Source organism: Strix aluco, chromosome 15 (assembly GCF_031877795.1).
Source record: "Strix aluco isolate bStrAlu1 chromosome 15, bStrAlu1.hap1, whole genome shotgun sequence".
Lineage (NCBI taxonomy): Eukaryota > Metazoa > Chordata > Aves > Strigiformes > Strigidae > Strix > Strix aluco.
Genome location: NC_133945.1, coordinates 7,509,030 through 7,532,796, shown reverse-complemented (window position 1 = coordinate 7,532,796; position 23,767 = coordinate 7,509,030). Strand labels below are relative to the sequence as shown.

The 23,767-nt window shown below is 56.8% G+C and overlaps 2 protein-coding genes across 3 annotated transcripts in view; one reads left to right on the top strand and one right to left on the bottom strand.

Moving 5' to 3' along the window:
• The window catches only part of SLC5A10 (solute carrier family 5 member 10), a 39,415-nt gene that overhangs the window by 12,788 nt on the left and 2,860 nt on the right, over positions 1 to 23,767 (top strand). Inside the window, exons 7-10 of one of the 2 annotated variants that reach the window (XM_074840474.1) lie at positions 576 to 781; positions 3,111 to 3,246; positions 22,212 to 22,319; positions 22,765 to 22,915. In XM_074840474.1, coding sequence (XP_074696575.1) covers positions 576 to 781; positions 3,111 to 3,246; positions 22,212 to 22,319; positions 22,765 to 22,915 — 601 coding nt within the window. The remainder of the gene's footprint in view (positions 1 to 575; positions 782 to 3,110; positions 3,247 to 22,211; positions 22,320 to 22,764; positions 22,916 to 23,767) is intronic. The other variant, XM_074840475.1, reaches the window with a different exon arrangement.
• FAM83G (family with sequence similarity 83 member G) lies at positions 700 to 17,831 on the bottom strand. The gene is made up of 5 exons (XM_074840473.1): positions 17,237 to 17,831; positions 10,765 to 10,932; positions 6,985 to 7,109; positions 4,859 to 6,299; positions 700 to 1,287 (listed from the first exon to the last, which is right to left on the bottom strand). Exons 1-5 carry the CDS (start codon positions 17,729 to 17,731, stop codon positions 886 to 888), a joined length of 2,631 nt encoding a protein of 876 aa, XP_074696574.1. The 5' UTR covers positions 17,732 to 17,831; the 3' UTR covers positions 700 to 885.

Here is a 23,767-nt window from a genome sequence, read left to right as displayed (position 1 = left end):
TCAGACTAAGACCCAGACCTTGGATCCCATTTCCTAGGAAAAATGCATTGAAGAGGGTCCTTTTTTTTTTTTTTTTTTTTTTTTTTTACTGCTCTTGCTGGAGGTTTGGGGATGTAATGGCATAGGGGCTGTTGGGGAAACACTCAGAGGGGTAGAAAATGTTTGGCCGGACACTTGTGCCAGGGCACCTTGAGTTGTAGTATATCGAGTCGAAGGCTACCTAATCTTGCATTTTAATAGTCCTAGGTGAGTTTCCCCTGCTCTGGGACCGGGGAGCTTTAATAAACAGGTTGCTTTTACAGTACAAGGTCAAAAGAGCTGGGTCCCTTGAGGAGTCTTTGTCCCAGAACATGGGTCACCCTCCGAAGGGAGGGTGGACTGTGATGGGACCTGCTGTGCAAAATGTTAATAGAAGAGTCTCTTAAATAACTAGAAGAAAACACAATCACGAACGAGCCCTCCCTCTCTGGGCAGCACTTCTGAGTTAATGAGTTGGCGAGCGTTTTGCCAGCTGATCTCACAGGTCACTGGGTTTTGCTCGACTCTAACCAGCCTCCCCCAATGATGCTTTTCAGCTTTTAACGAGATCGGAGGTTACCCCAACCTGGAAGAGGCCTATTTAAAAGCCGTGCCGTCCAAGATTGTTCCCAACACTACCTGCCACCTGCCCAGAGCGGATGCAATGCACCTCTTCCGAGACCCGGTTTCTGGAGATCTGCCCTGGACCGGGATGACTTTCGGGCTGTCTATCATGGCCACGTGGTACTGGTGCACTGACCAGGTAAATGTAAACAAGAATCCCCTGCCCCTTGTAACACGGCGTTGCCTGGGGTCCAGGCACGCTCTACTACCACTCTTGCCCTGGAAGTCCACTTGCACCAGCATCTAGTGGTCCTTCTGGCTGGTGGTCTCAGGGGGTTTCTTTTTGGAGTCAGTAGAAGCACCCGGGGCTCCCGCAACCCTGTTCTTGAGGTGCTTGGACTGGGACAGTTTGGAGAGCGGGATGCCAAGGGGTGTCCTCATCTCCTCGGTTGTCTTCTGGCTTTCGGGCAGGGAGGTTAAGCGTTTGCTTGGTGAGAGGTGGCTGGGCTGCGTGGTCTTGCTGGGGCTGAAGGCTTTGCTCTGCCAGTAGGGCTGGCTGCCTGCAATGGTCTTTTTGGGTTCAGCTCCATCACCTCTGTATTTGGTGGCCCCTGGAGGTTTCTCGTGAGTCGGTGAGCAGGAGACCTCCTTGCCTTGTTCTCTACCTGCGGGGTTCCTGGGTCGGTACCGGTAGATGTGTGTTCCCTGTTTGTTAAAGAGCAGAGAAAGAGATGAGCTACTCCTGTTGTAAGGATGCTGTTCGCCTGCAAGGACACTTCTTCGTGTGTCTGTGCCATGGACTTGGTCCTCATGGACAAATCCCTCTGCCACTCAGTGTGCTCCCTTGCCCAAATTCTTCGGAGACCAGTGGCAGCTCAGAACTGCCTCAAGTCTTAACCATTGCTACTCCTCTGATTTCTTCCTCTGGCAACACACTGTCCTGTGCATCGCAGCGTCTCAGCAGTCGCTTCCTGAGCAGCCCCGAGGCTGCCCTGAGCCAAGTCACTGCTGCCTGGAGATCCAGGACCAAGGATGCCAGTAGCATCGCAACACCTTCTCTCCAGTAGCAGCCTGAACACCCGTCTTAATCACCTAAGTGCTTGTTTCAGGCCCAAAGAGCATTCAGTCATCCAGACCCAACCTGTGGGATTAGGTCACTACCAAGATTAGATGAAAGGACGGAGCGTTGGGAGAGGAGGTGGGATCAGGAGACAACAGTGAGCTGCAACACCACTGCGGGGGAGGCTCTGATTAGCTGGGTTGAGACACATGTTTGGATCGGGTCTGAGCACCATTTATCTTAATTCTGGACTGGGTAAGGCCTTAACGCATGGCTGTGGTCACCAGATATTTATCTTTCTCTTTGGGTGTGTCTGCGCCGCAATCTGGAGGTGTGATTGCACCCTGTGCAGACGTACCCGGGCAAGATTGAATCTAGTGAGCGCAGGTGCTGATGGTGGGATGAGCCGGGGCTGGGAGGCTGCAGAGCTGGCGGCACAGACCTGCCCTGCCTCTGCTGTGACCCCCACCACGCCGTCAGCGCCGCATCTCCACTGTGCTGTGGCATCGTCTTGGTGTTCAGTCATTTAGTCCCAATATCTCAACGGCCTCACTGGTCCTCAAGCAGACACCTTCTGCTTTGACCAGGAGGGCTGCATTAAAGCAGTTTAGCTTAGGTAATGCTAGATTGATTTAACTAGATTGCTTAAAATCAGTGTTAAGGCCTGAGATGCCTTCAGGTGGGAAGGACTAAGGGTGATTTAGCTCCTCTCCCTTAGAGGTCATCATGTGCCTCATGTGGTGCATGTGGTGCCTGAGCGGGGGGCTGGTCCTGTGGCTCCTGACATGTTCTGGCTCTTGGGCAGAAGTTGAACCACGGCTTCCCCGAGCATCCCACCCCAGGAACTGTCACCCCATCCCTCCTGCCCACCAGTAGCATGAGCCAGGAGTGGCTGAATCCTGCTGGGTGCTGAGCACTTCTCTGTAAGCCTTTGGGGAGAGTCTGAGCTCTTTTAAAGTCAGCATCTCCTACAGATGTTGCCTCTTTAAGGGAGACTGCCTCAACGTGCAAGGGCTGGCTGTATTGTGGATGGACACAGCTTGGCCAGAGCTTTGAGGTGTGGTGGTTTGAGCTGTGTGGGTGGTGGAGCTGTGGTAGGAGGAGGCTGGGCCTGGTGTCCATTTCATTGTGGCCATTCTCTGTGGAGGAGATTGAGATGGAATAGAAGGGGCAAGAGGGAAGAGGATAGTGGTGGGGAATGGTTGATACTGGCAGGAGGACGCGCTGCTGTGGTTGCACTGGGCTTTAGTGGTGCTATGGCATAACACCAACCCATTGCTGGTCTGGAGAGAAACCCAGCCCGTGGGTTGGGTACACATCTACACTGCTTTTGGGAGCTGCGTTTGGGCCCAATGCCCAGTGGCTCTGGCCTTTGGAGATGCTTGGGATGCAGTTTGGCAAGGGGGAGGCTGATGTGGAATAGGAGGTGTTGGCGGCTGCTCAACCGTCCTGCCCGGCTCTCCCACAGGTCATTGTCCAGCGGTCACTCTCTGCAAAGAGCCTTTGTCATGCCAAGGCCGGCTCCATCTTGGCCAGCTACCTGAAGATGCTGCCCTTGTTCGTTATCATCATGCCGGGGATGATCAGCAGGGTCCTGTACCCAGGTAAGGGCCCGGCCGTGCGGGCGCGGAACTGGCGGGGTGGGTATTTTGCCTGTCACTAAGTGATGAATAGGAAGGGGGCTTGTCTGGAAACCTCTGCTCTGCACAGACCTGGGGGGTGTGCAGGAGGGAGAGGGACAGGAGAGGACCTGAGTGTCCCCAGCACTCTCCTTGTGCCCGCTGTGCATCACCCAACGCTACTGCACTCTCAACTGTGGCGCCGGGTGTGAACAGGGTTGCACGTGTTTAGGCAATGCAATGCTCCAGGGATAACTTGGGTGCCATCTTTTCAATGTGATGGAAAAAGTGATGTTTGTCCTCAGTGAGCCTCCACCTGTGTTTTGGGCTACAGACCAGCACATAAGAAATCTGGACCCAGAATAAAAAATTTTGGTGGGGGTTGATGGTGATTCTTGTCAGATTCAAGGTTTCTAGAGAGTTGATCAAGGGTTGCTTTGGTTTATTATTTTTACAAACAGGAGAAACAATTCTCTGCACGTTTCCATCAGCTGAGCGCTGGCTTTCCTAACCCTGGTGGTGTGTTAATTATCTGCCTTTCAGCAAAGGGCCAGAACCAGTTATTGCAGGAGCACCAACGTACCTGGCCAACTCTCAGCAAGGTGGCAACCAGGACTTGGGTCACAGAGCATCAAAGGGCTCAGTGCTCCTCACCCTGCATGGCTCTGCAGGACGCGAGGGGGTAGCTGATGTGTGAGGATTAAAACCCTGCTCTGAGCTCTGTGTCACTGGCTGGGAAGGGAGAAGCAAGTGGACTCTAGGCTGGTAAATTTAATTCCCTATAAATACAGATGAGATGCTCAGCTGAGGTAACCTCAGGTGGTTTCAGTGAATTTTTTTTTTTTTTTTTTTCCGGCTGCTGATTCAGCCCTGGGGGTTTGAATGCCCCAAAACCAGCTGGTGGGGAGCCTTGAGAATGCTTGGACGTGGTGCAAGAGGCTGCGGCGCTTGGGTGGAAATAGGGGATTGACCCTGCGATCCCCCTGCCTGGAATGGGCGATGCTCCCGCCGTGGTGGGGATGCTGGCGTGCACCCCGTGGGGTGACAAGGTCTGGCGTCACTCGTGGATCAGCCACAAAGCTGCTGACTGCAATGCTCGCCCACAGAGGTTGCCGTCCCTGTTTCTCTGCTGTCTTGCTCTGCCTAATTATGTGTCCGAGCGCTTTTACTTTGATGCTAATCACCTTTGCAAGGAGCTAGAAAACAAGCCTGAGAAGGACACGCCTGTGTGCACAGTCTGTCCCTGGCTGGGCATGATGCCACCGCTGATGGGCTCCGTCCCACAGCCTGATGCCATGGGATAATCTTTAATTCCTGAAAACCTCCCCTTTACCAGCCGTTCCCATTGCACTCCCAGACACCAAACACTGTGGCATAGCCACCACCTTCCCGACCAAGAGCACCTCTTGGATGACTCCTACCATCGCCGCGTGTAGGGCGTTATTCTCCCGTATGGGAAGCCTGATCTCAGCATCTAGGACGCGACACCAAAGCTGGGGATGACACCACGCCTTGGCTGAGCTGGCTGGGTCACCTCCAGGTTTGCAACCTTCTGTAGGGTGGAGAAACACAGGGAAGTTTATAGCAAAAATCCTACCTGCGTGGCACTGCTGGGGTAGGAGCTGTTGCCATCCAGGATGGTGCGGGGCAGCACACACCTAATCTCCACGGCGTTGCTCCTCCTCTTTGTCACGTCCTCCACGTGGACATGCTTCAGGGATGGGAGGCTCCCCAGGGGACTGAGGAAGGTGCCTCGGCTGATGTGGGGGTCACTGAGCTTCCTCTGGATGGGAAGGATCTCCCCGTTGTGGGTGACATCTGAGTTGGTTCGCCGGAGCGGCCCGTAGCGATCCCTCACCTCGAAGTACTCGTCTGAGATGGAGGAGGCGTTGGAGCGGCGGTAGCTGTGGTCAGCAGAGCTGCTGGAGTAGCTCTCCTGGTCACTGAGAGTGATATACTCCTCTTCCTCCTCCTCCTCTTCTCCCAGCCCATTGTGGGCACAGGGAGGCCCTTTGTCCTCCTGTGGCCCTGCCACCGGCTGGTCTGGCTGGAGATGGCAGGTCTCCACTGAAGCTCCATTGGGGTTCTCCTCTGGTTCTGGCTTTCCACCCACATGGTCAGCTGGCGGTGGTTGTGTGTCACCCTCTGGGGTGGTGCTGCTGTCACAGGGCACAATGACTTTGGTCACAAAGACACCAACAGGGATGGTCCTTGGCTTTGGAACTGGGGGCTTGATGTCCTCCAGTGTCTCCTCTGGTGGCTTCAAGCGATGGCCCAATGGTGAAGCGGCAAACGTTCCTGCTTGCTTCGTTGTCCAGCTGGCACCTTTGATGGGGCTGGCGGCAGGGACCGCAGGATCCATGGGGATCTGTGGGGTCTGTCTTTGACAGGGCGACACCAGATGTGGCTCTTGGTCTGAGTTTTTCTTGGTCTCCATCTCCCTGTTCTTCAGCATCTGCCGGTGCTGGGCACTGGCCTGGGAGACGTCGCAGACTTTGATGCGGTTCATCTGTGAGAGCTTCACGTTCTTTATCTTGGGGTCAATAATGTTGATGTAGCCCAAGACTTCGCTCCCAGGCTCAGGGTCAGGCTCGACCCAGGTGGGCAAATAGTCAAACATGTTGGCTTTTTCCAGATTCAGGAGGCCGGGGTGGATGAGCAGGGAGAGGTCTGCCACGTCGCCGTGCCTGTCGCCTGCCTGGCCCTCGGGCAGGGCTTTGCCTTTGTTGTCTGTCTTCTGGTTTTTGTCTTGGTTCTCGGACGAAGTCTTGCTGATCTGGTCGGCGCTCTTGGCCTTCACCAGGGCGTATTTAGGGTTTATCAGCTTCTTCACCACAGCATTGGCAGGGGTCACCGGCACGACGGAAGGCAGCGTTACGGGCTCGGGTTCTGGCTCTTCACCCATGGAGATGGACTTGAGGCTCACTCCCTTGGACATAAGGTAAAGCTCCTGGAACTGCTTGTCAAATGCCTCCACCACTTGGCCCGAGAGGACCGTGATGACGTTTCGGTCTGTCCTTGCTGCCGACCAGGTGAAGCTGGAACAGAAGCACGTTGGAAACATTCTGAGTGGTTGCTGGTAAATAACACGCCTCTCCCCAACCCTGGCTTTCCCTGGAGGACTGATGGTGCTATCAGGGGCATGATCTCACTGTAAACATTAATAATAATGAGATCGAAGAAATAGCGCTCATCCCAAATTAGAATGAAGGGCTGAAGTCTAGAGCACACTGGAACTTGAAGTAAAAATAAAAGGTATTTGCTGTGGGCCGATTAGTTTTTCACTTCAGTGTTGGCCACTTTTCCTTTCTCAGTGTGGGTTAATTAAGAGAAGCGACTCATAAATGGATGTGTTTTTTGTTGTGGCCAGAAAGTGAGAAATGGACAAATTGGAAGATACTTCAGGTAGGAAATGTTTAACTGGAAAAGCTGAGATCAACGTGAGAGCTAGGACTGGCTGCAGTTTGGTGCTTTTATCCTTCTTTGTGCTCATTCCATCCACCTCTGAGAAAGGAGGGGAGTCCTAGACCTGGCTGCGGGGCAGTGGGGACCCTCTGGGTCCCACTCCAAATCTCAGGCTGGCCTTGCAAAAACATCTCCCAGTTTAGGAGGAGAGGAGCAAGTCTGGGATGGGGTCCTGGGGCCGTGCTAGGCACGTGGGTCTGCGTCGGTCCTTTGACCAACGCCTCCATGGGGTGGGCAAGAGGAGATGCCACTGGTTACCTGTAGGATCCACACATGGCCCGGTCCCCGTCCACAAACATGAACTTCTGGGCCAAAGCCCCTTTGAACTTGGTGGCCGAGCGTGTGAAAAACTCTGTCCCCCCTGTGCTCCGGACTCGCAGATTCTGCAAAACAAAGGTAGAGGCATGAGCAGGAGCAGAAGCAAAGGGCTGGTTTTCAGACCATCGTTCACCCCTCCATGGATGCCCCCGTAGATGCTTCTCAGCCTCTCTGAGGAGTGGGAAATGCTCTTCATGGCCAACTCAGAGGAGGCCACAGTGATGGGAAGATAAAATAACTTGCCTGAAGCCACGCAGCAAACCATCAAATTGCCTTCAAGAATTTCCTGCTTTGCCCATGTGTCAGGCAGTGTTTTCTACCTCTTGAACTCGGCGCTGCACGCATCCGTGGGTGAGCAGCGTGTGATAGCGCTGCCAAACGCTTTCCATCTCCTGCAATCTATGCAAATGCCACCATGGGAGAGGTGATTCTTCACCTCCTCCTCAGCAGGACACATACAAAGGGTTTTAGGGGGAGGTGGTGACCCCAGGACAGCACATGTGGACCACGTGCACGTGTGGCAGCAGACTTGTCCTCCACCAGGCTCCCTGCTTGCTGTGTTCCTAAATCTGAGCATCTAGCCCTGTTTTTAGGGGTGGGTGGGGAAAAAAAGACAGTGGGGCAACATCTTTTCACCCCTGGGAACGAAACCTGGGGACGTGGGCCAAAAGGGCAGGTCTCTGTGGAGGTGGCTGGGGAGCGGGGTGTCCTCCCGCCAGGGAGCCCGGGCACAGAGGGGCCGCCCTGGCTCTGAGAAAATGTTTTTTATCTTCAGTCTGGCTCATGGCTCTGTGTGTCTCCGTGGAGGGCACCAGCACATTTTTGCAGCTGAGCAGATAGCATCTTTCACTGTAAATGGTCTCCCTTGGGTGGGGAGAAAATATTTTCTTATGAAAGCATCTGCATTCCTGTTCCTGCTGGGATGTTGGTAACGCCATTGCTAAAGGCACCGTGTCATCACTAGGTCATGCCCTCCATGGTTGTGTTTTTTGTGCTGTGATTTTTTTTTTAACTTTTTTTTTTTTAAAAAAAAAAAGCACCAAAAGTATTTGTCTTCCCCACCTCCAGCATTCCTCATCTGCTCTCCTGGGGTCTCCTCTCTCCCTGTAGACCATGACCTGGCACAGCCCTAAGCTGGGTGCAAGCTGAGATTAGGCACCTCTGGTCCCGACTCATGTGCTCCTGGCAGGAGGGACGGTGATTTAATGCTGGTTTTAGCATGATGCAAAAGCAAAGGCTTTCCTGACCGGATTTCCAGGGAAGTTTTACACACTGAGTGAAGAAATTTGGGTTTGTGTGGGGTTTTTTTGTGCATTTGATTTTTTTTTTTTTTTTTAAGCGTTCTCCTTTTTGCCTGTTGCGGCTGGGGGGAAGCCGGTGCTGAGCACACCCCAATGTCTGGCAGTAGGTGGCACTGAGGGCGAGTAGGTTGGGGTGGCAATTCCCATCCCTGTCCCATGTTGTCCCTACACATGGGGCTGCCAGGAGCGCCAGTGCCCAGGGTGCACTTGCACCCAGGGCTGAGCCATGGCCAGCCTGGACGTCCCTGGCCCGCAGCTCTCCCAGAGCTTCGATCTCTCCTGCTCAGAGCCGGACCTTTGCACAAAGGCACAAAGCAGCTGTGGGTTTTTTCTTGGGTAACACCCAGGGGAACAAAGCTCCCCAGAAGCCAAGTGCCGGTTACCTTTCCCTTCCTCCTCGCTCCCGGCGCATTGCTGCTGTTAAGTAAGATCTGTTTATTTAATCTCTCCCAAGACGAGCGTGCAGCAAGCGAGCACCCAGAGCGATGGCCGGCTGCCGAGCCCGGGACGGGCTGAATCACTCCCCATTGCTCAACGAAGCGACCGCCTTGCCCAAGCTGGCTTGCTAATTGCGAAGCGCGGAAGGCGCCGAGATAACGACGTACGTTTTGTTAGCATCTCCTGCCTTACGAAGCAGCTCCCAGACACTGTCCTGGTTTCCTTACGGCCTCCTGCCCTGCTGCATCCCATGCCAGCAAATTGGCTGCGATATGTGGCAAATCCCAACTTCTAGACGTTTGCCGAGCTCTGCAGATGTTCTCCTGCTTTTCCAGTCCTGCCACTGGGGTTGCTAATGCATTAAAACACCGGTGTGCGTCAGCTCTGGCTTTTCTGGTCTTGGAGCAGCAGCAGTCTGCAGGATACCAGACTCTCCTGGGAGTTTGGACGTGGGTAAAAGCTCAGCTGAGTCTGCCTTAATTGTTGTGAGCAGCAATTAAGCAGGGTCAGCAGGCTTGGTGGCTGGGGAAGGCGTGAGGCTCGGCCGGCTGGTGTTTTCAGCTCCCTGGGGTGGGGGTGCCTGAGCCCCCGCTGTGTCCCAGCCCCGCTCCAACCCGATGTGAGGGTGTTGTGGCTCCTACGTGTTCCTGCTCAGCTGGGAGCTCGCCCTCACCGTAAGCAAATTTGGCGAGCTTGCCCAGGCACGGGCCTCCCCGCTAGCCATTTGGCAGCCAGTGAGTGCGGCCAGGTGACGTCAGGCGCAGAAACATCATTTTTCTGCCAAGCAACAGGCGAGGCCGAGCAACTCGCAGCCAGCAGGTGAAGTACAGTCGGGAGAGGGGTGTCTGCAAGCCCTGAAGTGAAACTCCTGGGCTGCGCTGGTGTGTTTGCATCCGATGCCTGTGATGGGAGCGTTGTGCCCAGCGGGGAGCCTGGGACTCTGTCCTGTGGCTGGGGCGAGAGTCCCCACTCCTGAGGCTGATATAACCCCCTCCCTATCTCTGCCCCTTTGTCTTCCTCTGCCCCTTTGTCTTCCTCTGCCCCTTTGTCTTCCTCTGCCCTTGCACGAGCACTGTGCCAGGCGATTTTCTTTGCACCCCCCACACGCACAGGGATGTGGAAGGGGTTTGGGGCACTTTGGGCTGAGGACCAAGCCCCCACGCTGCCAGGCATCCCCTGCGCTGCTTTATCTTCCCTTGTTTCGAACAGGATTTGTGCACAGGAGCGGTATCATGTGCAGCTGCCAGCACCTCCAGGGCCCGGTGAATGCGGCATGTGCAGGCAGATCGGTCCTGTCGGTGTGCTGCCCGGTGAGGGCATCCTTGGCAGCTGCTGGGGCCGCGGGCAGTGTGGGTGCCTCCCTGCTCTGCTCCCGGCCCTGTGCTGGGGCGGAGGCTCCGGAAAAGGGGAAAATCGAGTTTTTTAATTCCAGCCTCTGACTTGAGGGAAAGCCCGAAAGCAAGAGAACCGGCTGGTGGTTGCTCCTGCCAGTCCTACCCCTGGGGCAGGAGCAGGTATGGGGCTGGCGACAGCGCGGATCTGGCCCTGGCAGAGCATCTGCCTCTTGTACCTTCCCTCCTGCTGACTTGTTCACCAGGAGCTGAGCACGTAGCTTTGCCCTGGGCTTTGCAGTGCCCTGCTTGAGTCATGCCCACCCTTTGAGGCTGCAGCTCCTTGAACACCCCTCTGCCGCAAAGCCAGCTCTGGTTGGGTACCAGCAGCCCCCCGGGCTTTCTGCATCCAGCTTTGCTGGGGGGAAATCCACATCCCCCATCTCTCATCCATTTCCCTCCATCCTGCTGCTCCTGGATTTGGGCATCACCTTCAGCTTTGACTACAGGGAAAATGGACTAAACTCCTCTAGCACTGCCCAGAGTTTGGGGGTTGTGATCCCCTCAAGACAGGAGGGAGCAGGGCTGATAGCTCTGATGATCTCCCTACGTTGGAGGACCTGGCCCCCGACCCTTCGGGCCATCCTTACCTTCAGGTGTCCCGCATGCATCTGGGCTCGCTCGCACATCTGAAGGAAGTGCTTCACGTTGGTCTCATCCAAAATGATGTAGACTCCCACTTTCCTCTTGAAACCTGCGTCCAGGAGGTCCTTGAAGATGTCTACATCAGTGAACATGTCCATGACCACCGCAATGACCTGGAGAGGGGAGAAGATAGATGAGTCTGGGTGACAACCCCAAGCTGCTGTTTGTTTTTCTAAGAGCTGAAGCAACATCTCTCTCTCTCAGAGGTTGGGATTTGGTGTGGGGGAGCCCAGACTCCCGCCCCCAGCTCTGGACAGCCTGAGGGTAGACAACAGGAACCCTCAGTCCCATTCCTTTGCTGTCACTATGGGAGGTTTGGTCTCCAGTGGTGGCCCGTAGCATAATATACTTGTGAAAAATTGATTTCTGAGGGTGAATCTAACTTTCTTGCCTTTAACAAGCTCCACAAATTTCAGAGTCCAGTTTCTGGCTGAGAAGTTTGGTGTCCCTTTGCTACCAGCACTTCCCACAGCCCCATCACAGGGAGCACCAAAATGGGAAACCTATGATGTGATGATGTGTCCGAGGGCATATTGCATGGGGTGGTTGCTGTCTCTGGTGTTGTTATGCATGCTTGTGTTGAGAGAAACAGTGTAAAAAACAGCTAAAATCGACTCATAAGTTTGGTAGAAAGTATCCAGATACTCCTGAGGTGCATTTGGGAGCTGAAATGCCTTTTAATACCTTTTAAAAAACAGGCCTGGGTGTGAGCTGATGAAGTTACTTAAAAGCAGCCAGGAGTCTGCAGCTCCCAGCGCCTGTGACTGCCTGCTGTTCCAAGTCCGGGCTGCTGCGAGCAGCAGCGATGTGGTTGGGTTCAAGGTCAGCTCCCCACTGTGAGGCCAAAGCAGAGCACCGGGGGCAGGCGCTGTTTCTGTCATCGGGGCTGCTGACGTGTCTGTCTTGGACTCGCTGCCCAGTCCTTGTGTAGCTGGGAGCCTGCTGGGTGCTCGGGGTGCCGCTCCTGCTGCGCACAATCCCTTCACTATCCGAAAGTGGAGCAGAGCTGGGATGGCAGTGCCAGCGCCCTGCGCGGTGACAAGGTTTGGCACACGGCAGCGTCACCGTTCTTTGCAATGGTGCCTTTGTACCCGGGGCATTTGCTGCCGTGGCAGGGAGGGGGTGAGTCCCGTGTGTGATAGGAAGGTGGATCTGTGCCGCGTCCACCTGCGCTGGGATTTTGCTGGGATGGCTGCCTGAGCACCGAAGTTCACTCCACACCTGTGGATTTTGCCTTCCTGGAGATGGCATCACCCATGACACAACGGTGAGCTGCAGCAGGAGACGTGTGCAGGCAAAGGGGCTGGAGGCAGCTGCCTGCAGCCCAGCTGAGCAGCTCAGTGCAAACCCTGGGGTAGCAGCCCCGCAGCCATGCCTGCCTCCCCTCATCCCACATGTGGTGGTAAAAGCCACGCAGGAAAGCAGCATGTCATCGGGGCGCTGGCACGTCATCGTCCCATGCTTGGAAACCCATCGGTTCCCCCTCTCTGTGGTTGTTCCTGGAAGGTGCCGTGGGCCAGGGGGAGATGGGTGCTCTCATCCCTTCACCCTTCCAACCCTCTGTTGGCCACAGCATGTGGCCGAGCCGGGGAGGGACACCAGCATGGGAGCATGCATGCCGTGGGGTGACACAGGGAGACCCTGGGATGCTCCTCCCTCGGGAAGGAAGGGATCGGGATGGTGCCTGGCGCTTGCACACTCAGGCACGTCCAAGTCTGGGGCTCTCAAAGCACCAAGCTGCCTTGTAATTAGTTTTGTGCCACAGGAGGTGGAGAGCTCTAATTAAGAAGAGGATTGTGCATTATGACACTGCTGGCTCTTCCCTTCCTTTTCTGCAGGCGATGGGGCAAGGAACGAGGCTGCGTAGGGAGCCCCAGCCCACGCCATCTCCAGTGCTGCCCTGACCCCCCCAACCCCCCGCCCACACCAGCATTTCGGGAGGTGCCAGTGTGCCGAACGAGAGGGGACTTGATTTTAACTGAATTCCCATTTACCACCCCACCCCAAGAGCCTCTCAACAGGCTTTGCCATGAAAGGATAAATCCTCGCTCCCTTGTGCACCTGCTCGTGCGTTTTGCACGTCCACATTGTCCCAATGGGGAAACTGAGGTAGAAAACCAGGTGCCCACTTTGCATGGGCTGCCCAGCAAGGGCTGCAATTGTCTCGCCAATGATGTAAAGTGGAACAGGTTCAAAGCTACTCCTAAAGCTCAGGGCTTGGCTTTTCCATTTACAGCAAGTAATTGGGGAGGAGCTGTGCTGTCTGCTGCGAGCCCTGGGTGAGGGGCACCTGAGCTGGGATGGCGTCTCCTTGGTTGAGGAGGTGGGTTTGGTGGCAGGTGCTTTGCTCCCATCTCTGACACTGATGCTCCCGGTGGCCACGGTCATGTCACTTTGCCTGTGCGCCACGTTTTCTCTGGGCGTCGCTGAGGTCTTATAAATGGGGACGAGAATAGCATTTGCCTTCAGTTTGGGAGGAAGAGGGTATTTTCCCACTGCGGTCCTGGCATTCCCAAGGCCTTGGCTCGTTGCTATGGCTCTGAAGAAGATGCTGTGCAGGGGTGCAGGCAGCGCAGGGTGCCATCCCCCATCCCAAGCAGCGCTCGCACAGGGATGGCGAACAGGCAGCACATTGCAGGCAGTTGCCCGGGGCGGCTGGCTGGGGCAGCAGGGAGCCAGCCTGGCTCTCACCCGTTTGCCCACATTTTCAACCCGATTCCTCCTGCTCGGCTGGTGCATCCTGTCGCCGCTCAGCACTTCTGCTTCCCTCCCCGCCGCGTCTTGCCTGCAGGACAGGCTTGGCCTCGGTTTGTCACCGGGATCTCACGCCAGTGTGCCAATGTGCTGCCCTGGCACAAAACGGGCCGGGAGAGCGAGGGCAGCGCTGGCAGCGCTCCCAGTGCGGTGACTGCCCAGGGACCCGCAGCGGTGACATCTGCGGCTGGGCTGCCTGCGCTTGAACCTCAGCTGGGACGGGTTGGGTCTGTGCCAAACCCAGGTACAGGGTTTAATCTGCAAAGAATCTTCTCGGGGTCCCAGGAGCTGCCAAGATCCGCTGGACACGGATGATGTGCAGGGGCCAGGTCCCAACACCCCGAGGAGCGGTGAGTATCGCGTCCCCTTGGACGCTGGGCAGATGGTGTTGGGATCTTTCTGAACGGCTTAGATGTACACATAAACTGCAGGATCATGTTTTATAGAGGAAATTACGGCTCTTTATTAGCTCACTCTGAATCATCAGATAATGACTTTTGGGGCACACCACGTGGGCATTTAATAAATTAGGCAGGCACCAAGGCACAATTAGAGGAAGCACGTTGGGATGAGGGAGAGGTGGGACAAGTAACATTAATAATTGCTCTCTCCTGTCGACCCTTTCATCCAGGAACGGCAGAAGGTTTTGTAAACAGTAATTAATAGGGCCTCCCAACCTTTGCTGGAAGTTGCTTAGGGTAATTATATCACCACAATCCCAACCTGGAACCTCAAGTGCAGAGAGGAGGTCAGACTCACTGCTGTCTCTGGTGGGTTTTGGCCAAGGTCAGTGTTTTCACCCTCCTCTGCTTTTGGGTCAGATAGAGCCAAATCTAGAGAAGAAGTCTTCCTCCCTACCCATCTTGTGAGCTTTGCAGCCCGAGGGGATACACATCAAGGGAGAGATGGCTGCGCCACGGCTGGACCTGGTGAAGGTCTCCAGGGTGAAGCCCAGCAGTGCACCATGTCCCTGACCACCTCCGTTCACTGGCCATGAAGATGGGGATTTGCTGGGAGAGCAACAACGTGGCTGCAGGATCCTGCCTCTCTTCTCTCCCATTTATTCCCAGAAAGAGGAAGGGATCATTTGCATCCCCTGCTCCAGCTCGCCTGGGTTTGCCTCTCTGCAGAGCAAAGCAGAGGCTCTGAACTCGGCAGCGTTTGGCCTTGTTCCTGCAAACAAGTAGGTTCATCTGCACCATCAAAGGGGCCTCACATCTCATTTCTTGGCTTCCTCGCCCCAGCTCTGAGCTGCCGTGAGCCTACCCAGCGTCAGCATCGCTCACGTGGGCTCTGAACTTTCCTCAGCCAGGCTCAGGTGAACTTTGCTCTTCTGGCCACGAGATAAAAAGCCACGTGCTGATGTTTGGTGTTCGGCATCTGACAGCGTGTCGGACCAAGCGTCTTTGAGCGCGGCTGGAGCAAGGGGCAGCCTCTGCGATGCGATACTGAAACTCTCCCAAGCTCCTGCTCTGTCGCAGGTAGAGAAAGAGCACTGCCATTGCCCAGAGGGATGGGACAATTCAGCAGGGATCTCCGCAGGGTGGCCCAAAGGACGCCGCAGGAAGGACAGGGCACGTGGCCAGCCTACGTGACATCTGATGGGGTGGCAGCCAGACTGTCCCTCTGTCCACTCTCGGCTTCCTTGGCCAAACCCTTTCACCTCCAAGCTGCCGTGAAGACTTTAAGCCTTGGCTGAAAACTTCGGGTGCAGAAGAGGTGGGTGTATCCCAGTGTCCCCACCCTTAGGAGCACCCACACCAGCGGTCACCTGGGCCCAGCTGTGGGAAGCAGGTTCAGCTGCAGTAACTGTGGTCCTCGTATACGGGGTGAGAGACCTTCTCAGACCCTGTAACTCCCACCATCCCCAGACCCTGCAGACTGCAGCACACACCCATCTTTACGTTTCCTGGGGTGCATACGCTCCAAGCAGGTTCCTGCATGTCACCAGTGGTGTCACCTCGTCTCATCCCACTATGAAGGACCACCTGAACCAGGAGACAGAGCCCAGCCCTGCTCACGGGGCATCAGGGTACCGGTGACAAGCAAAGCAGCATCAACCACAGCCACATCTCTGTGGCTTGGAGAGGCTCCAAGGAGAGGTGGGGATGGTGCAGGCAGCAGGGCCTGGCAGCTGCCTGACTCAACTGCCTGGCTCTGCTGAGCAGAAGGGTGGTAAGATGACTCAGGAGATGCCGTTTGTGTGGGGGCAGGCGGGAAGCGGTGAGTAGGCAAAGCCAGGCAGGAGCTGCAAGCCCGGGTCAGAGGCAGCCGGAAAGACCCGAAGATGAGACATTCTTTGTCGTGGAGGAGTTCTCCCCTTCTCCATCTTGTGGGACTTCAGCCCTCCCTTCCCTTTGCCATCACTGCAAAGCCCTTCGGCAGGGAAACATTGCAGGTAAAGACAGATCACCTCGACTTTTGCAAGGTGACAGTGGCCAGGGACGGCTCCCATCTGCAGCAGGGCAGCCCCAGTCCCCTACATCAGCCGTCTCTGTGAGCCGGCTGCCTCAGATGCTTTGGGAGATCAGTTTTCCTGCCTGAGCTGGGGCTCTTTGTGCTCAGACCCCCGGCCCTCTGGTCCTGGAGAGGCTCCAATGGCTGGGTGCCACCAGGCTTCCCTCTCTCCTGCCAGGATCTGCGAACCCTATCACAGTCCCTGGCCCCGGCACAGGGGTCTCTGGAGCCAGGTGGACCTGATCCATCCTAGCCTGTCTCTCCCTGCTCCATAGCCACCCTGGCAGGGTCTCCCTGTTTTCCTGCTGGAGGATCCCCAGGGTTGGGGTGCTCCTCCCTTGGGGCTGGATTTCTCAAGGGAGCAGAGGCACAGAGCTCAAATGGCTTCAAAGCACCATGAAACTAGCAAGTACTGACCCCTCCTGCTCTTCCCAGCTGGGACTGGGTTGCTGGGAAATACCAGCAACCTCTGCCCACCACCGCTGGCCTTCAACATGTGCTGTCATCTCCTTCCTTCCCTGGTCCTCCTGCCCATGACACCAGCCTGACCCGATCGCTTGTGCACCCCGAGTCTCTCCTCCTTGGCTTGATGCCACAGGGAGGACAAATCTCAACCCAAATCCCCTTGGCACCTCCCTTGTCCTGCACATCAGCTCATCGTTTTCCTCTTACAGCCACGATGAGGCCAGCTTGGAGCACCGCAGCAATCTCAGGCCAAACTTGACCCTCGTATACATCAGCACCAGACCAGTGGCTTTGGCTGCTTTGCCCCAGGGCTGAGTTTGGCTCCTCCAGTTCTTGCGTGTTGCCACATGCAGTCACACAGGGCTCTGGCAATAACGATCGTGGGGTGCCTGGGACTGTGGGCTCCCAGCTGAGAAGCAGCTCAACCCCTTTTTCTCCCCGGTGGTTTTCCCCACAGCCCTGTAGGGACCCTGGGGTTAACGATGCTGCCATATGGATCATGGGAAGGGTCCACTTCCAGGGAATGTTGGACCAGGCTAACAGCATCTTCAGCAAAACCTGATCCTCAAATATTGGTCACATCAAATGAACATGGAAAAACCCGAATGCTTGACCCTGATGCCTTTGTTTGGACAGAGCTCCCCACAAGACGGGGATTGCCTGACTGAGCAGGACTTTAGGCTCTGTCCTTGGCAGGACAGCCCGAAGCAAATCCTGCCCCGTCCTCGCGGCGCACCTCACCTTCTGAGCCTGGCAGATCATCTTCCGCACCACCTCCTTGATGTGTGCTTGGCCCTCGATGGGCGGCTGCATGTAGACGGTGGCGCGGGTGACCCCGCGGTAGGCGATGGTCTCGGGCCAGCCGAGGTCCAGCTGGGGGATGGAGCGGTCGGACCTCTGGGGCCAGTATTCCAGGGAGGGGGCCACGTCCTGCTCATCCCCTTGGCTGTTGTGATCGCCTTCACTCTCCCCCGCACTGCTGCCGTGGCGTGGGATGTACTCAGAGCCGGGGTCGTACGTCTCCAGTGTGTCCAGGATCTTCTTTAGCTCCAGCTCGGAGAGGAAGTCCCTGATGTTCTCCTTTTTCAGGACCTCATAGAAGGCATCAGGGCCACGGGAGGCCAGTGCCTCCAGGGCCAGGCGTTGCTCCTCGCTGTAGAAGAACTCAGGCTTGGACTCGCTGGACCTCCAGTTGACGTGGCTGTCATCCAGGCACTGCACCTGGGAGAAAGCCATAGTGACCACGCACACCGGTGCTCCGAAGGGAGCTCTGTACACCCAGCGAGCGCCGGATGTCGGCAATAAATAAGGAATTAATTATTCCCCAGTCTTTACACGGTTTGCTTTGCTTCACCCTCCTCGGTTCAATGTGCAGCTGGGGAAACGCGCCGCTCCCTTCTCCACTGGCTCCTGCCACACCAGAGCTCTTCTCCGCCAGGGAGGAGGATTGGGTTTCTTGCTTGCTCCTGGCTCTGCACAGCGAGAGGGCTCCGGGCGAGGAAAACTTGGAGCTTCCCACGGCCGGGGTTGTGCGACGGGGCAGAGGCGGCCCCGGGCGTATGTGCACCGTCGGGAAGGTCCTCTACCTCCGGGTCCACGCTCTTCTCATCCTCCGCTCTTTCAAGGCAATGATAATACCAGATAAAATGAAAAATGGAAAAAAAAAGAACAAGAAAAACAGCTTAATAAAGGCAGAGAAAAGCAGGATTTCTGGGCCCAAACGCTGCCCGTTGCTATCGTTCCTGGAGAACTGGGTCAGCGGTGGGTTTCGCGGCAGCGAGCGTCTCCGTCAGCCGCTTGTGCATCGCCCTGGTCGATTATTTCAGGCTCCTGCCAGCGCACAGTGCCGGGGCCGGACAGGTAACAGCAAGAAGTGAAAAGAGGAAAAGCAAAAGAGTGATTCATCACTCCGCCCTGCCCCACCTGCAGTCACATGCTGCCTTCACACATTCCCGGCCCTGCCCGCACGTTAACTCTTTCGGCTGATGCTGCCCTCACACTCTGCTCTGGCCCCAGAGCCCCCCAGCACCCTGCAGGTGCGAGAGGTTGGTGGGTGGCTGGGGAGGGTTTTGGGTGTTTGTCTTAAAAAAAGCAAGTGGATCTCCCCTGAAATCTCTTTTCTCCCGCTGTGCCAGCTACTAAGTCAATATTTTGCAGGAAAGCAGCAATGCCTCGTGGTTAACCCCTCCCGTGCCAAGCGCAAGGACCCCTGGGCTAGTGCAGGAGCTCAGAGCCCAGGTGGGTCCCAGGGTGCAGCAGCAGGTCAGAGCTGCCATAATGGTTCAAAGCTGCACCACAGGGGGTCTAGACTGGACATTAGGGGTTTAGACTGGCCATTAGGAAGCATTTCTTTACTGAGAGGGTGGTCAAACGTGGAACAGGCTTCCTGGCGAGGTGGTCAATGCCCCAAGCCTGTCAGTGTTCAAGAGGCATTTGGACAATGTCCTTAATACCATGTTTTAACTTTTGGTCAGCCCTGAAGTGGTCAGGCTGTTGGACTAGATGGTCATTGTGGGGCCCTTCCAACTGAACTATTCTTCTATTCTATTCTATTCTATTCTATTCTATTCTATTCTATTCTATTCTATTCTATTCTATTCTATTCTATTCTATTCTATTCTATTCTATTCTATTCTATTCTATTCCCTCCTCTGCTTTGGCACAAGGTTTGCAGCATGGACACAGTCATGGCACTAGACATTGCTGTGGCAGATTGCATTAGTAACTGGGAGATGGGCAAAAAACCCACCCTGGATTCAGTTGGTGCTCAGAAGCCAGAAACGTGGAGCTTTTTCCTTGGAAACTCAGATGAAGATGAATTTCAAGAATCAGGGTCAGATTCTTGCACCGATGCAAAAAAAGGAAAGTGCCAGGGGCTGCGTCTCGCTCCCTCGCGTTGGTGCAGCTCATCTGGATTCACAGCCGTGTAAATGAGAGCCCCGCTTGAGTCAGGCTCCTGAGGCGAAGCCGCCAGTCTGCCTGGGTGCTCGGCCATCAAAGTGATCCTTTCTGCAGACACGGTGGCCGTGAAGCTTCCCGGCTGCCCCATCCCTGGCCGGGGCTCACGGCGTGGCGAAGCGCCAAGCCCAGGCAGGATTTGGAAGATCAGACGAGTCAGAAATGTACAGAAAGGGGATAAACTCCAGCGGGGTTTTCTCAAAGCGTGGCTGTGGCTGAGCCACAGCTTTATGTTATAAAGCCACTCAGCTTTATGTTACAGTAATGGGCTACTTAGGGCAACCGGTGGCTTTTCTCCCCTTGCATTGCAGTAAAAGGGTTTATGCGAGTGCATGGTAAAGGCTGGCACAGTCACCCCCCCTGCCCATCCCCTGGTGTGAAATCATGCGTCGGGTTGTGCCCAGCCCTGGTCTGTCATGTGCAGGAGGTGGCAGCGGGGCCTGGGGAGGACACAGGGATGCGGTGGCTGTGTGTTGGGATCAGAACACGGCGAGGAACAAAGCGTTCAGTGTTTCAGATGGAGCTGATGGATTTATGGAAAGGCTGCGCTGACTCCACGGGGATTTCTCGGTGGTTGGATGTCACCCCCACGCCGTGGCCTGGGCAGCGAGGGGTGCAGCGGAGACAAAACCAGGTATTTTAGGTGAAATTCCAGCCCTGCTGAGCAAGCAGTGGTGGCCCCTTCCTGATAGAGTTGCATCTGGGACAGCAAACGTGACAGAGCCAAGCACCCAGCCAGCACCCACAGGGGAGCTCTGGGACCTCATCCCCAGTTGTTGTCCCCCCTTGGGTGGCCCAGCCCCGGTAGGTTGGGAGATGTCCCAGATTGGGGCTGGTGCATTGAGTGTGGGTGTTCGTGGTGTGGCTGGAGCGTGCTGCGGTTGTACCCACCTCAGCCGCTGACGGCTGCCCCGGCTCTGTTTTTATTGTGCAAGGAGATTTATGGGCTCTTTAGTGGGGTGTGTGAGCTTATGATTTATTACATGGTGGTGTAAATGTGGCATCCCGTCCGTCCTGCCATGTGCTGGCTCCTACACTGCGCTGGTGGGGGGGGGGATTGGGACTGCAGAGCCCCACGCTTGGAGCATCGCCTGACCCCCAGGGGACTGGGGACAGGGGACCCCGGCATCTTCATCCTACATGGCAAATTCAGCTCCCGAATTATGGGCAGCCCTGGCGCGGGGAAAAAGCCGGCAGCTCCTTCGTAATCTCCTGCCTGTTTGCAGGGACAGGTCACTGTGGCCGAGCAGGTCAGTCCCCGCCATCGCCGATGTCCCCGCTCAGCCGCCCCGGGCTGACCCAGCCGGACAAGCAGCACCCGGCGCAGACATGGCCTCACTCCCGCAGCCGGCACCGGGGCTGGCTCCTCCCGACTGCGGATGGAACCATTAATTACAAGCTCCTAATTAATTTCCCATCTCTAGGAGAGGGCCTAATGACAAAGCAAGGCAGCAGGGTATGACGCTGGGCTCTGCTCCCGGCTCAGGGGCTCTGGTTGCCCTGTTGGGCTTGGCTCCATCTTCCCACACGCTCCTGGGTCCCACCGAGGGGTTTGGTGGCAGAGCTGAGCCTTGGGGTGGGCGTTTTAGCTGGGCTATAACACCCAGACACTGCTTTGCCCTCTGGAGCATCTTCCACCCGCCAGCAGCCAGCTATTTGCATGGAGCCACGCAGAACGTGGTGTTTTAGAGAGGGGGAAACTGAGGCACGGAGCGGTGATGGCAGCTTTACTCACAGTTGCTGGAGGACAGAGTCACCGGAGCCCTGGCGCTGACTCTAACCCTGGGGAAAGGCGTCCCAGGCTGGACTTTTTTAGCGTCCTTGGGATGTGCTGAGTGTTGCCTGTGGTCGGCTGCCTGCACCCTGTGTCGCGCTCCCATCGCGCCCCACATCGCACCCCACACTCCTTTACGGAGAGCCCCGGGGTGTTACCAGCTGGTGTTTTCCTCCCCCAGCAGCTGCTGCTGGGGGGCTGAGGGCTGCACCCCGCTTTGGCAGGGGTCACTATGCAGGAGGACTGGGATGATGCTCCCAGCCCTGTGCGGGGATCACACCTGCTACTCCCCGTGCTCCTCGGCAGGAGGATGCAGACCGGAGAGGCAGGCAGCCCATCCATATTTATGCCTGACATTAATTTCCATCCATTTCAATATTTTATGAGCGTAACAATAAAAAAAGGGGTTCAGCTCTCGTTGAGACATAGAAGTAATTGGGCGTTGACAGTCCTGGCGAGCAGCCACACGCGTCCCAGGGAGCTGCTGGGTGCTGCCCATGCGGAGGTAATTGCCGCAACGGTGCATGAACCCGCCTGACCCCGTGCACGGGGATGGGCAGCGCCTGCCCGCGGGGCTCTGCCACCTCCGGCCATAGGCCCGGGTCCCGGTGGGTCCCATCCTGGCTCTGGAGGTCCCCCCTGGGGTGGCTGTCGCTGGCTTTAATGTGGGGAGGGCTCGGTGGGGGTAGCACTGACTGGAGCTGGGCTGGGTGTGAGGCGGCAGGAGGTGGGGGTGATGCTGCTGGGCCGGATCCTGCCGGGGTTGAGGCTGACTGGGGGGGGAAAGGGGCTGGGGGGAGGCAGAGGTGGGTCTCTATGTGGGTTGTGCTGCCTGCTTCTCCCCCCAGTCCCCTGCCAAGGTCTGGGCATCATGGCCATAGCGAAGGGCCAATGTCTGCCCCAGTGGAATGGGGTGCCAGGGGGTGCTGGGCTGTCCGCTGTGCCACGAGGGGTCTTGACACTTCACCTGCCTCTGTCCCCCAGACACAGTGGCCTGCGTGGACCCCGAGGAGTGTGCCCGTGTCTGCGGGGCTGCCGTGGGCTGCTCCAACATCGCCTACCCCAAGCTGGTGGTTGAGCTGATGCCCAGCGGTAGGTGGGTGGGAGCGGGTGTCTCCATCTGTGCTGGTCTTTGATGCACCCCAGGGCTGCCCCTGCACCCCGTGGCAGCTTGGGTGTTGGGGGGGACCCCATGTGTGGTCTGGGTGGGCTCATTCATGGGACAGCCCATGCAGCCCCTCCAAGGTGACCCTAAAAAGTGAGTTCAAGGGATGTGAGTGACTGTGGGGCAGCGGAGGGTCCCAGCATCCCAGGGTGTCCCCAGACCCCATCCTTGCTGCAGGGGAGATGCCAGCGTGTGCCTGCGGAGGGGGAGGCATTACCCCTGAGTGAAGCATCGGGGCTGTCCCCATCCCATCCCATCCCATCCCATCCCATCCCATCCCATCCCATCCCATCCCATCCCATCCCATCCCATCCCATCCTCTCCCATCGCCCTCCGGTTCAGCCGCTCCCTGACAGTCCCTCTCTTCCCCAGGGCTGCGGGGGCTGATGATCGCGGTGATGATGGCCGCGCTCATGTCATCCCTGACCTCCATATTCAACAGCAGCAGCACCCTCTTCACCATGGACATCTGGAGGAAGCTGAGGCCGGGGGCTGGCGAGCGGGAGCTGCTCTTGGTGGGAAGGTAGGGACTGGGGGTTTCGAGGAGACTGACTGTGGGTTTCGGGGAGACTGGCGGGGCCGGTCTGGCCCTCTGTGATCTACCTTTGGTGCCCGGGAGCCTGCAAAGTGCCTGCGCTCAGCCTGGGTTATGAAAGGGAAACATTTTATTATGGATTATTTGATGTATGAAAGCGCTGGAAAGGCAGACGGGGCGTTGGGGGTGTTTGGAGGGGCAGGGCTGTGCCTGGCACGAAGCCTCTCCCTCGCCGCCTCCAGCCCGTTCCCCTGGGGAAGCCGGCGGCTGGTCCCCGCCAAGGTCACAAGCAAAGTGCATGGGGGGGACCTTCGCCGGGTGGCAAAGGGCAGCGTTGCCCGCACATGCCCCGGCTGCTCCCGAGGGATGGGGGGTGCCGGCGGGGAGCCCAGGAACCCGCCCGTGGTGTCGCGCTCGGGGCGGCAGAGTCAGCGCTGGGGAATGCCCCGGCACGGTGCCGGGGTGCCGGGGTGCGCGGGGAGTGTCCTCGGCGCAGGGCAGACAATAACAAGGAGGGAATCTGGGTCAGGGCTTTGGCTGGGCTGTGCTGGGGCTGCGGGGAGGGTTGGCTGGTCCGGCAGCTCCAGGAGCAGCCATTTCTTGGCATCCTCCATCTCGGGAGGGTGGGAAGGGGATGGGCAGCGATCCTGGGGAACTGTGGTCCTGCACGGCTCCCCCATGGGAAGTGGGGTGCTTGTCTCAGGGCCTGCCTCGCCCCTCTCTGACCCCAGCTTTGGTGCCGGTGACAGCGGGTGTAATAACGCCGGAGAGCTTTCCTGAGGATGGTTAATGAGTGTTTGCAAAGGGCTCTGCCCGCCCGGGGTGGGAGCCACTGCTGAA